Source organism: Poromitra crassiceps (assembly GCF_964638095.1).
Source record: "Poromitra crassiceps genome assembly, chromosome: 25".
NCBI classification, from domain to species: Eukaryota; Metazoa; Chordata; class Actinopteri; order Beryciformes; family Melamphaidae; genus Poromitra; species Poromitra crassiceps.
The window spans coordinates 14,896,649-14,910,055 of NC_139649.1; the positions used below are offsets into that span (position 1 = coordinate 14,896,649).

The 13,407-nt window shown below is 43.0% G+C and overlaps 2 protein-coding genes across 2 annotated transcripts; one reads left to right on the forward strand and one right to left on the reverse strand.

The window, feature by feature from the left end:
• The first annotated feature begins 1,317 nt into the window (after positions 1 to 1,317).
• cUnh1orf50 (chromosome Un C1orf50 homolog) lies at positions 1,318 to 5,628 on the forward strand. The gene is made up of 5 exons (XM_083660645.1): positions 1,318 to 1,431; positions 2,735 to 2,850; positions 2,966 to 3,052; positions 3,959 to 4,090; positions 4,938 to 5,628. Exons 1-5 carry the CDS (start codon positions 1,383 to 1,385, stop codon positions 5,124 to 5,126), a joined length of 573 nt encoding a protein of 190 aa, XP_083516771.1. The 5' UTR covers positions 1,318 to 1,382; the 3' UTR covers positions 5,127 to 5,628.
• A 167-nt stretch (positions 5,629 to 5,795) lies between these two features.
• On the reverse strand, positions 5,796 to 10,296 carry ap5b1 (adaptor related protein complex 5 subunit beta 1). Its single transcript, XM_083660766.1, has 3 exons — positions 9,978 to 10,296; positions 8,623 to 9,417; positions 5,796 to 7,921 (listed from the first exon to the last, which is right to left on the reverse strand). The coding sequence occupies exons 1-3, from the start codon at positions 10,113 to 10,115 to the stop codon at positions 5,969 to 5,971; spliced, it is 2,886 nt and encodes a 961-aa protein (XP_083516892.1). The 5' UTR covers positions 10,116 to 10,296; the 3' UTR covers positions 5,796 to 5,968.
• Positions 10,297 to 13,407: the final 3,111 nt, after the last annotated feature.

Below are 13,407 nucleotides of genomic sequence, written 5' to 3' on the forward strand. Positions count from 1 at the left end.
TTTTAAATAAAATAATAGTTTTCACATCTATCTATCTATCTATCTATCTATCTATCTATCTATCTATCTATCTATCTAAATAAATAAATAAATAAATAAATAGATAGATAGATAGATAGATAGATAGATCTCTATCTATCTATCTATCTATCTATCTATCTATCTATCTATCTATCTATTTATTTATTATTATATAAACGGGAGCTAGGGCTGTTTGTCTGTCCCACTGATGACATCATCAGTGATGTCATAAATTCACACACACAGACACACACACACACACACACACACACACACACACAAGCGAGACACACATGCACACACAGTCCATGATTGTGACATCGTCAGTGATGTCAGAGGCATTGTGACATCATCAGTGATCTCGTAAGAGGTTGTGATGTCATAAAAGCAGTTGTGACATCATCAGTGATGTTATAAGAGTCCCACTGATGTCATCTGGATGAGAATCCAGGCATAACAGTTGGAGATTTTAAAGTTACTTGTAAAGGACACTAGATGGCAACAGAGGTCAGAGTGAAGACCAAACACACGCACGCACGCACGCGCGCACGCACGCACGCACGCACGCACGCACGCACGCACGCACACACACACACACACACACACACACACACACACACACACACACACACACACACACACACACACACACACACACACACACACACACACACACACACACACACACACACACACACACATTCTTGGTTTGCATTACACAGAAACTAGTTGCATAAGCCAAAGAGCTATGTCGGGAGAAAGAGACCACAAGCAACGCAACAACCAGGACGCAATGTTTGTCACGCAATGCATCATGGGGAAAATCTACAGAAATCAGCAGTCGTTGTCAATAACATCTGTTTTCTGTAGCGTTAATACGTGATAGTTTCAACTTTCAACACGTGTCGTACCGTAATTTCGATTAAAAAAACACTTTTTAATTACGAATAATAGGCCAACTCAGAACTCTTTTGTACGGCATCTTTGCTAAGATTAGTATCTCTGCCTTTGTGTATCCGACAAGAAAGCCCATTCAAAAAGAGAATAAAATAGAAAGAAGTGCAAATACACCACCTGGAACATTAATTTAAATGTAAATAACCATACAAAATCATATGTGTATATGTTTACACGCGAAAACGTAAATACAATTTAATAGGTTGAGAGTTGTTTCAAGATATTTTATACAGGCACAAAGAAAGCCATCAATTGTAGGCTAAAGGGGGAGGAGATTCAGGACCATCCTCCACATTGGTCAAACAACATTCGCTTTACAAAACCTATATAGTTGCAAGATAGAGGGATTGCATGATCATTAAGAACGGAGTAACGTTAAATACTAGCAACTGACAGAGAAGAAAATGGACAGAACTGTTAGCCTTCCCAATCAACCTGACAAAACCACCACAGGTAACATGAAGCAAGCTACCGTATCACATTCGTAGCAACTGAACTGTACTGTACTGCAGTAGACTAGTACTAGTACTACCGGTAGTTACAAACCCAGCAGGTACTCTTGGAAATCTGCAAAGTATAATGTATTAATTTGCATTCAAGGCCGCATAGTTGTTTTTATAATGGTTTGTAATGGAAATGACAATTGCTAGTTATGTTCTTTTCATTATTTACGGTGGAACTTAATTTTACCATAGTAGTAGTAGTAGTAGTAGTAGTAGTTATTTTTTAATTTAACCTAACCCTCCATATATCTTCTATTACTATCTTGAAATCCCATCATCTTTGGTTATACAGTGTTGGGGGTAACTCAGGTAACTACATACTATATTACTTTTAGCAGTAACTCAGTAATATAACTTATTACCAAAAGGATTTCAGTAATATGATACCAGTTACTTTGTCAAGTAACACAAGCTACAAATGTATTTTTATTTTTTAAATCAAAGCACATATTTAAATAAAGATACCATTTCCTAATCAAATTGTGTGTTTTTATGCAAATAACCACAATAGATGACAATAACAAAAGAAAAGGATACCATTTAGAATTTTGGACAGTGTACACCACTGACTGCAAGACATCATTTTTCGGGATGGTTCCAGTGCCAGTGCGGTGATACCATTCTGCTACTGCAGTTATTTTGGTGAAAGTTATGCAAAAGTAGTGTAATAACTTCTAATAAGTAACAAGTTACTCTACACAGACAGTAATATTGTAAAGTAAGTTATTACTTTCAAATGAAAGTAACTAGTAATATGTAGTATATTACATTTTGAAATTCACTTGCCCAACACTGGTTGTACATAATACAACAAGTTACTCCTCTATTACTACTACTACTACTACTACTATAATGTATGGTAGTAACGTAACGTTAGCGGTTGTTATAGTAGTTGCAGCAGAAGTTGTTGCAGTGTATGTTAGATGTTCTAGTAGGCTAGTATTCGTGGTGGTCTCAGCTTTTTCGCGTCAAGGACCCCTAAACTGACAAATTTTTGCTTTTAGATGTTTTATTACAGAAAGTGTATGAAACCCATGACCAGAATAGTCATACATTTCCGTTACTTGGATGGAATTATACTAGTGAAAAATAAATCAAAAATAAATAAATTACGGAGTAATTTATTTTCACTAAGCAAATAGCGGAGTGACCCCTATTTGCTGGGGACCCCTTGGAACCCTGATGGAACCCCCTCAAGGACCCCACTTTGAGAACCACTGATGTAATGCACCTGTCTGATTGGGTGTTTGCAGTGACCCTGGTGGAGAGCAGCAGTGCCCCAAGTGGGATGGAGCTGGTCAGCACCTACCAGACCAACAGAGTCGGAGACCCCATGGATCTGGTCGGCTTGGCAACGCAAGTACAGAGGGTATGGACTGAGAATTTGTATCTGATTATCCTTCTGTGACTGTCAGGATTGTGCACAGACAGGTAGGTGGGGGATGAATATAAGGGGTGACATTTATTTTTCTGTTTTCTTTTAGGGAGATGATTTTGTTAAAGCGAACGCTTCCAACAAGCTGACAGTTATTGCTGACCAGATCAGATACCTGCAACAACAGGCCAGAAAGGTAATGCCATCAACTGAAGCACCAGTACACGAGCCATTGTTAATAAAGTGGTATGGATAAAAAAAAAAGTGACGATTATACTTGTCTTTTTGTTTTGTTTATCAATGTAGCTTTTATCACCTGATTACACCAGGACACATAGATTCCCAAATCAGATTTTGCTTGCATTTTGATCCAATAAGCCAGAACGGATATCCCGAGGTGGGTGAGCTCATCCGATTTGAATGCAAGCAAAATCCATTGCCTTGTTTGTTTCCTGACATGATTGGATGAACCTTGCGAGGCAGCTGGATTCACACGAGAATGAGATCATGATCATGATGAGATCATGAGATCATGATGAGATCATCATGATGATGAGATCATGATTAAAACAAATCCATCTTGCCACACTTCAATCTATTGGGACCAATCAGCGTCCGAGGAAGGAGGCGGCGGTCAGAGCAATGTATATAGAAGAGGCACGACATCTCCATTCACTCCAATGGAGCAGTTTTTTTACTCTCAAGAGTTCCCGGAAGTAAGGTTCTGGATTAAGCAGCGCTGTCGTCGAGTTGCAGCAAAATGGACAGTTTGTTTTGTATTTTGAAAGGGTCAGACATTTAAAGAATCAAATGGTGTATTATCAGCTTTATTTTTGCATTCAAGCGTAGCGCGAGCCCCCCCTTCCTGGCTATTCATTGGCTACTGAGTCACGCATTTTGGAACCCCGCTGGCGCCACTCTCTTACTAGATTGCTCTGGTTGAAGTTAGCCATCTGGCAGATTATGCTTGGATGATAACAGGGCTAATTGAAAAGAGAAGCGCAACTGCAGCAATAGTAGTTTTAGCATTTGAATATGTCAGACATCATATTGAAAATATATGCTTTCAGTCTGTTTCGTACTGTTCTCTCACTCTTTCCAGGTTTTGGAAGATGCCAAAAGGGATGCTGACCTCCACCATGCTGCCTGTAACATTGTGAAAAAACCAGGGACCATGTATTACCTTTACGAGCGACCGTCTGGACAGAAATACTTCTCTATCATCTCCCCTAAGGTTGGCATCGTACTAAACAACTTGGTTTGAATGAGTTGATTGTACATTGAACGAGTCCAGTGAAATGATGCTAGAGCATTCGGCAGTTTTAGAAGTTTGATCATCTTGTATGGGCAGGAAATGTTACAAAATGATAGTGGTATGTGTGTCCCTGTATACAGTATCTGTTGCACACACCTGCTGTTATCACTTAAGATTTCCCTCTGGGAGGGAGAGTTCCAAGAAGAGGACATGAGAAAAACATGCTAACCTAACACCTATTGCACAAGCACGTTTACATAATGAACATGCTAACCTAACACCTACTGCACAAGCATGTTTACATAATGCTGTGAGTTGAGTGTTCAAAGTCTACATGGGGGGAAGTGAAAGTGACCAGACGCGGTTCAGGTTGGATTTGACTGGTGTGTGTTATTCCAGACATGGAAAGTCAGGCAGTTTGATAAATTCTCTAGTGAAATTCCAGGAATGTTGGGGAACTTCCCATAAATGGGTTTCCATACAGGAATATACCTGAATATAGACTTGTAGACATGCTGATCATGTATTGGATTAGATATGGTTAGTATAGGTTAGTTTTCAACTGTCTTTCTCCACAGCAAACCCCAGACTGTTTAGCCCTTTAGAAATTTGATGAACAACATAACAAACCAAGAATCAATTATAGTGCTCCAACTTAGTCATGAGGTTTTGTACATATCCTACACAAGAGAACTGGATGTGTTTGTAAACAGATAACTCATTCTTCTGATTTATAGGAGGAAAATGTCCAGTCTGAATGATTGAATACCTTAGCATTAAACATGTTGCTGTATCTGATTTGTCTCTCCGTCGTCCCCTTTTGAAGGAATGGGGTCCAAGCTGCCCTCACCCGTTTGTCGGTGGGTACAAACTTCAACACGACATGTCCTGGACCCCCATAGAAGAGGTGGAGAAGAGGGACGCAGAGATCGCCATCATGGACAAACTTCTAAGCCAGCAAACTGCCTTGCCACCTTGCACAGGTCCCAACTTTGAGGGCCTCTCCTTCAAGTGAAGGACTGGTGCAACTGGACTCAACTGGGGCAGATTTTTCTTAAAGGCCCCATGGAGGATGTTAACTCTGGTCTTAATGGCTGCTAACGGTCAGATTTAGCTATTTGAACTGTGACAAATCCATGTAGCTTGGAGCTGCTGCTATCAACCCACCCTTACACTGAGGCTCAGTGACTTTCACACAAGCTTACTGCAAGTTTGTTCCCACAAAAGGTAAACTGACAATTGACAAATATTCAGTTATTTTAGTCAAAACCTAAAGGCCTAAAGGACATATTTCCAAAATGTCAAAAGATCAAGGTCAGGCATGTGGATGGACATTTCACCAAATGAGGTTTTTAAATGTTGCAATATTCATCATACGGTTGAGGTTCTATGTATTTCCCAGGACCCAAATGCAGTTTGCTCATTGTGTTCATCTGACTTTGAATATTGATTTTGTAGAGCATACAGTACAGGGGGTAATACAACTGCTGTTGAGCCATCTAGTGATCAGTGAGGTCCTGTGCAACTAAAGGAATGTATGCAATACATACATTCCAAAATACATACTATGTATTTTGTCATTTATTTACAGACAATAATCGAGATGTAGTAAATGTTTTGACTTGCCTTAATAAATTACAAAATATTTTATTTTTCACATGAGTTTCTTTTACAGTCAGGGAAATCAAAACGCAATAAGTATTTATTTTAAATCAATGTTACATCTGTCTTCAGTAATTACATTTAAAAATGAGAATTGAACTCACAAAAGGCACTGTCCGAAGAAAATATGATTGTTAAAATTCAGCTACAGGTATCTCAATAAAAACAAGCCAGGAGGATCCATAACGTTCAATGTCAACTGTCAACAGTTTTGTGCTGTGAAGACTCAGTGATGGTCAGTAGAAAATAATTGATGTGAGGCAAAAGCTGCCAGTTATCTGTGGCAATGTTGAAGTGCACAGCGTCCTCCTCTGACCTGATCTTCAGCAGCATGTGAGACTGCGGTGGGAGGAAGACGAGCACTTTATACTCGTTGTTAATGGACGGCTCCGATATTAGGTACGGGAGAAAGTGTTTCTCCACCAAGGCGACCAGAGCCGCCTCCTCCAGCTGGCTGCAGAACAGGCTGGTGGCGCAGTCCACCAGCACCTTCTCCCCGCACGTCTCGGAGCAGATCTCAGCCCACAATCCCTCAAACACCCTCAGCTTGCCTTCTGCTCCCCAGGCCGGGGGAGCCGGCAGGGGCACGAAGGCCTGCTGAAAAGCCACAGGGACGTCTGGTAGGACGGTATGCCAGGAGAGGCCATCCTGGCTGGTGAAGATGGCGCTGGTGTGGAGGGTGGTGGGGTACGGCCGCCTGGGCTTCAGACTCAGCCTCACTGGCGGCGCCGGCCTCTCTCTGAACAGACAGGGCACGCTGATGTCACCTAGTTCCTCGTAGTGGTCGTCGGTAAGCTCAAAGTGCAGGCGGATGCTGAAGAGCTGATCAAAGTGGCGATCGCAAGCCTTGGTGTGACTCAGCTGGTAGTTTAAGGTTATTTCTGAGGCAAAGCCAGGGCTGTGAAACTGAGCTCTGTAGGCTTCCAGTGCTGTGCTTTCCTCACCTGGGCAGCTCTCTGTCTGGTGTGCCTTTAGATCGATGTTGCATTCGCTTTCTGTTCCCTGTGGCAGTTCACAATTGTCCAGCTCCACCAGCTTGAATATTGGTCTCTCTGTCCGGTGGATGGCTAGCACGCTAGTCAGCTCCTCGCTCTCGGCCATGATGGAGGACAGCGTGTGCTTCTTGACCTGCCGCCCTCCCTCGCTGGCGCCCTGGGCTAACACCCCGCCCAGCTTCTCCTGGGACAGAGTGGTGAGGAGAGCGTAGTAGAGGCGGGCGTGGTCCTGAATGTCTGTGTCTCCGTAGTGGCAGGTCAGATGCTGCAGTATGTCGGCCAGAGGGATGAGGAGCGAGTCCAGGCTGGGGTGCACCAGCAGCCGCCGGCAGACCCCTAGCACGCCATTCCCGAGGCGCCAGTCGCCGCTCATGCACAGCGAGGATGAGGAGGAGGTGATGACCCTGAACAGGAAGCCCAGGGCGCTCTGCTGGGAGAGCTCCCCTTCCTCCGCTGCTCGAGCCAGCACCTTGAGGTGCCAGCTGAGGTCTTGCGAGGTGAGCTGGGTCAGCGGGGCCTCGGTGACGGCCCTCTGCAGAGCCCCGAGGAGCCCCGCGGCCCAGCCCGACTCCCCCAGCCTGTCCTGCGTCCGGTCGGCCAGGTTGATCAGGTGCGGGGCCAGCCGGGTGTGTCGCAGGTAGAGCGCGCACAGCTTCTCCGTCAGGTCGCGGGAGTAGCGCTCCACGTGGCAGAAGTGGAAGAGGAAGAGGAAGGAGGCTCTGAAGAAGGTGAGCACCATCTCCCGGCCGCCCCAGTTGTTCACGATGCGCAGCAGGGAGGTGAGGTGGTCGTAGAGGTAGGCCAGCCCTCGCTCTCCCTCCCCTTCCTCCCCCTCCTCCAGGTAGACCAGCGACAGCAGGTTGAGTCGGGCGAGCATGGTGGCGCTGTCGTTAAACACGGTGGGCACTAGGGCCACGGCCAGCCGGGGGGTCAGCAGCACGGGGAGGGTCTCGTCGCCTTCGCCACCACTGATGGGGCGGTTCTCGGGGAAATGCAGGATGCAGTCAATGTAGAAGAGCTTGTCGGGTGTGCTCAGCAGCGGGTGCTGGGAGAGCCCGACCAGCCGCTTGAGGATGAACGCCTCGTCCTCGGCACTGAACAGGCTGTCTGTGAATGCAGCCTTCATCAGTAAAGATGTGTGGAGGAGGCAAACCTGAAATGAAATAGCCAAAGGTTTACTTTCTGAATTTCGCAATAAGTCAATATGGGCAAAATTTATAGCATTAAACGTGTAGTCCAAGCCTGTCCTTTTGCAGTTATCTCGTATTGAGTCTGAGTCAACAAGATAATTTGGTGATGTACAAATGTACAACATTGTCTTGTGCAGCTTTAACAAGGAGTAAAGGCCTAAACAGACTCCTCCGTCAGAGCCTCGCCCCGCCCTCCCCGTATGACGGCGGGTGGAGCACCGTCATGCGGGGAGGGGGCGCCGTCGGCTGACGGGGGCTGCTCCAAAATGTAACTCAGCGGCGACGATACGTGCGTGACGTCAGCTGCACGAGAGTTGTGAAGTCGCATTGGAAGCATGATGTTAGATTATAACGAACTAGTTGTGTGGCTTAGCCTTCCCAAATGTTGAGGGTCGTTTTTTAGAATATAATACATAGAATTGGGAACGTTACATTCAATTTCATTCAGACTGCCTTGCACTCAATCGCCGCCATTTTCCAGGAGGGAGGGTGTAGTGACATCCTAGCATGTAGGGCTCGCTGGCGCCGGCAGACGGCGAGACGGCTCCAATTCGAGGCGGACGGACGAGTCTGTTTAGGCGTGACACTCTTTCAATACAAAAGAGAACGGCATGTATCAGGGCTCTGTAGACCCAAGCATTTCTACTTCATCCTATTTACCAACCTCGCTAGTGCCCAATAGTCGCAGCAACTGAGCTCTGAAAATGGCTGGAGAGACACCGGGCACCATCACAACCACCTCTATCAGTCCATGTAGCAGTGCAGCTTGACACAGAGGTGTGAGGAGGTAGGACTCCTCTAGGAGGGAGGAGAGGAGGGAGCGCAACTCCTTGCAATCCGGCCCAGTCTGGAGGGTTGGCACTCTACCCATGGGACCGAGGACGAGGGGAGACGGCAGGGGCGAGTCTTGGTTATTCACGGGGACAGAGTCTGGGTCTGCTTCCCACGTGACTGCCGCATTGCCACCAAGAAGAGCCTTAAGATCCTCAGCACCAGCTCCTGTTTGCTGGGCAAGCACATACACAGCATTTCTTAACGCCAGAGTATGGAGTCCCGCATAGGCCTGGTGAAGCCTGGAGGTTTCCTGCTGCCTAAGCCCACTCAGGAGCTCCAGGTGCTGGGAGAGAATGCCCGGGCAGCAGGCCTCCAGCTCCCGTAGACAGTCGCAAGCCGTGGCCCTTAAGTAGCGCTGAGCTCCGTCACCATGGAGGTCACTGGTGTCCTGGGCTATCTGAAGGAGGAGGTCCAGGAAGTCCTGAGATGCGCGTGAGCGCGTGCTCAGGCAAGAAGAACAGAGGAGCACAGAGGTAAGGGCCAGGAGGAGGCGACACTGAAACTGTAAGGACTTGGGAGGACACTGGGCGAACACAGACATGAGCTCCAGCGCTGTCTCCTCACCCACAGAGATGGAGGGGCACAGGAGTGTTGGGTACTCACATAGCGGGGACAGCAGTAGCACCTGAGATGGGGAAAAGAAGAGAAACATGGTCCCATCAATAATTACAACACTAGAAAACAGAGACATTGTATAGGTTCAGGTTAAACAAGACATGAAGAGAATACTGAAGAAAATATTACAAGAATCAAACATGTTGGGAATAATGCGGAAAAAAAGAATAAAAAAACAGATACAGCATCTTCATTGACAAGTGTGCATCACTAGTTATTCACATTATACATTTATGCAAGTAATATGGATTGCAAGTTGTTTACAATTATTAGTAGTGCATCTTCTTGGCTATTTCGCCCCTATGAGTCTTGTATGTAATTTGTTTTCTTTTAATTGAGTAAACAAGTTGAATCAGTACTTTTACCAGTGTAAAAGTAACTGTACTTCTACTTAAATAAAGAATGTGTGTAGCCTACTTTTTCCCATCTCTGATCAATTGTGTAACTGCGATAAGAAATGCAATAATAAACTGACAGATTTTGGAATGGAGTGTGGCATAACGTTTTCTCCATTATGACTGATAAGCCCACAGGTAGGGGCTTATCTCCTGTAGTAGCTTGTTTGTTTACCTTGACATTATAACTGGCTCTGTCATCTCGGAGTTCACGAAGTAGCTCGGCCAGGAAACCCTCCGCGGTGGCACCATGGAGGAAAGTGGATGGACTGCGGAAGAAAGCGGCGATCCTCTCGGCCCAACTCACTGCCATTATTATTATCAAGAGTAGCTACACCTCGACGACGTGCAGATATCAACTCATTCACGCTTTCAGGTCAAAGTCCTCACCTTAATCGCCAGTAATAGTTTCATATGCTGTGTAACGTGCCACAATATAAAATCATTGCACACAAACTGTTACTGTAAGCCGAGATACAAGTATTTTGTACCCATTTCAATGACTTCCGTGTTGTGCCATGTGATGTGCTTCTTCTTACTTCACTTATTTTAAGGATCGTGATAGCTGGAATCGAACGCTCAGGCGCATTATCGCCCCCTGCTGCTTCTTGCAAGTAGGTTCACCCCATTTTACTCACGTCACGACTGAGCTATAGACAGTTTTAACTTGACAACAATAACAACCGTCACAACCCACCTGAATATCCGGTTTACTTCCTGTATACATAGCTGAGCGCAGGCTGATATTCGGCTCATATTAATTGTTAACGTTAGGCCGTGTCTCCGACAGACACATTAACAAGGTAGCCTATTTCGGTCTTTAGGCAGGAGAGAGAGAGGACTTCAAGAGAGAGGCAGGAGAGAGAGAACAAGGCAAGGCAGGAGAGAGGACTTCAAGGCAGGAGCGAGGACAGCCCCGTTCCAATACCCATACTTGTACTTCTTTCTTGTAGTATGTACTGCCGCTGCCCTCACAAAGTATGGATTGTAGTGTGCAGCATGCATGCAAAATGCATACTATTGGGACACACTACATCTGTCGTCACGTGAGCTTCCTGAACTCTGACCTCTTGATCACTTCCGCCGACGTCCGCAGTGCCACATTTGAGTTTTTTTTTTTTTTTTTTTTTTTTCAATAAACAAAGTCTGGCAGTAACAAACAGTACATTATACAAAAAATGCATACTAAACATTTACAAAATTGGAACAGACAATCAAATAAACAAAATAAAATAAATAAAGCAAAAACATTAAGTCAGAGTTCTAAACAGGAATCAAGATATGCATGTTTTGGTACACACCATGCTTGTTTGGTTTTAACATATTTCAAGGCTTTCTTAAAGTTAATTATCTCATTCATGAACATGCAGCTCAGTCAGTGCGACGTAACTCCAGTAGGTGGCGGTAATGCACAAAAAGTTGTTTGCCAACCGCCATAAAACATTAGAAGAAGAAGAAGAAGACATAACTTCCTGCTGCGCAAAGGATTGTGGGGAAGTTTGCCTGACGCAGCATGCATCGATGCATACTTTTTTTTTTTTTTTTTTTTTTTTTTTTTTTTTATTGATTCATTCCAAAGCATACAGTCAACAAGCATACATTAAACATCAATACATAGTATGCTACTTCGATAGAAACAAAATAAATGAACAAAACAAACAAACAAACAGGGGTATCATGTTAGAATAAACTCAGGCATTAACAAAAATATTTAAATCTTTACAAATATTCACAGTTTTTAAGGCTTTACTGTTCTTGAGATCACATAAAGTTTTAATGTAATGTCCAAATTCAACTTTGAACTGTTGGATGTGCGGTTTCTTGGTAGCCCACTTGCACTTATGTAAATAGTATTTCCCATATAAAATAGAAAGGTTCAAAATAAATAATCTTTTACAATCAATATCACTCTTTTCATAAAAAAATATAATGTCTCTTTTTTCTAAGTGAACAGTTGGACCAGTCAGCTCCTTGAAGAAACGCTCTATCTCTATCCAAAATAATTTTGCACATAAACAATCAAAAAATAAATGACATATGGTCTCAATTTCAAGATTACAAAACACACATATTCCATCAATATCAATCCTGAACCTTGAAAGTACCTGGCTAACAGGATAAATCAAATGTAAAATTTTAAAAGAAACTTCTCTAATCTTGTTGGTAACACAATACTTCTTATTGATATTCCAAACTGCCTTCCAATCAATATTCTCAAATCTAGAATTCCAGAAAAACTTGGCAGTAGGTGTTGTGGACTCCTGACATAATTTCCTAATGAACTTATTAGTACATTTTTTGTCTGTGAAACATATACCATCTACCATAAGGTTACCATTAACTTGTGGATTCAAATCAAGCATCATACTTCCTTGTAGTAACCTCAAAAGACCGGCAGGTATTGCGTCAAAGACAACAGCAAACTCTTTGGGCGTAACTGGAACTCCGTATTTTCTGAGGAATTCTGCATAAGTAAATAGAAGTCCATCTTCATTTAGTAATTGTGCCACCAACAAAATGTTATTTTTAACCCATTTATCAATATACAGTGTTTTATTTTTGAATCTAATATATTTATTATTCCAAATTAAACATCTATGGGGCGAAAAATTGTGTTTATACATAAGTAACCAGGATAATAATACTTGTTTATGGTAGTTTGACAATGTGACAGGGATCTTATTGATGTCAAAATTACAATGCAGGAGGAATTCAATACCACCTAATTTTTCAAAAATAAGTTCTGGAAAAATGTACCACAGTTTATCTTTTCCTTTCATATAATTTTGTATCCACTTGACCTTGAACGTAGTATTTGAAGTACCAAAATCTAACACATTGAGACCCCCTTCACAATATGTATTACAAATCACACTCTTTTTTAAATAGTGGGGTTTATTCCTCCAAACAAAATTAAAGAGTCTTGTGTCAATCTGTTTAACTATTGCCTGTGGGACATCCAATACCATTGCAGTATATACCAACCGTGATAAACCTTCACTTTTTGATAACAATACACGGCCATTTAAAGATAAATCTCTCATTAGCCAAGAACCAAATTTCTTATTGATCTTCTCAATCAAAGGAGGGAAATTCAAATTCACCCTTTCATCTTGATTTTTACATATTTTAATACCCAAGTATGAAATTACATCTTTTATGGGAATACCACATATTTCAACCAAATCATGCGGCTTATTTTTTAAAGCAAAAAGGTCGCATTTTTTTATATTTAAAGTTAAACCTGATACCGAAGAGAATACAGCAAGGCAATCGATAGCTTTTTTAACTTCTTTTTCATCCTGTAAAAAAATTGACGTATCATCTGCTAACTGACAGCATTTTAATTCTTTCCCGGCTATTTGAATGCCTTTGAAATGGTCTTTTTTAACGTGAAGTGCCATCATTTGCATGACGAGTAAAAATAAGAAAGGAGCAGCCGGATCCCCTTGTTTAATCCCTCTCCCGATATTAAATCTAGGAGTGGTTCCATTTGATAATTTAACTGAACTATTACAGCCTTCGTATATTGTCTGGATTGCACGTTTGAAATAACTGCCAAAGCCAAAGAAGTCTAAAGTATCAAATAAAAATCTGTGCTCCAC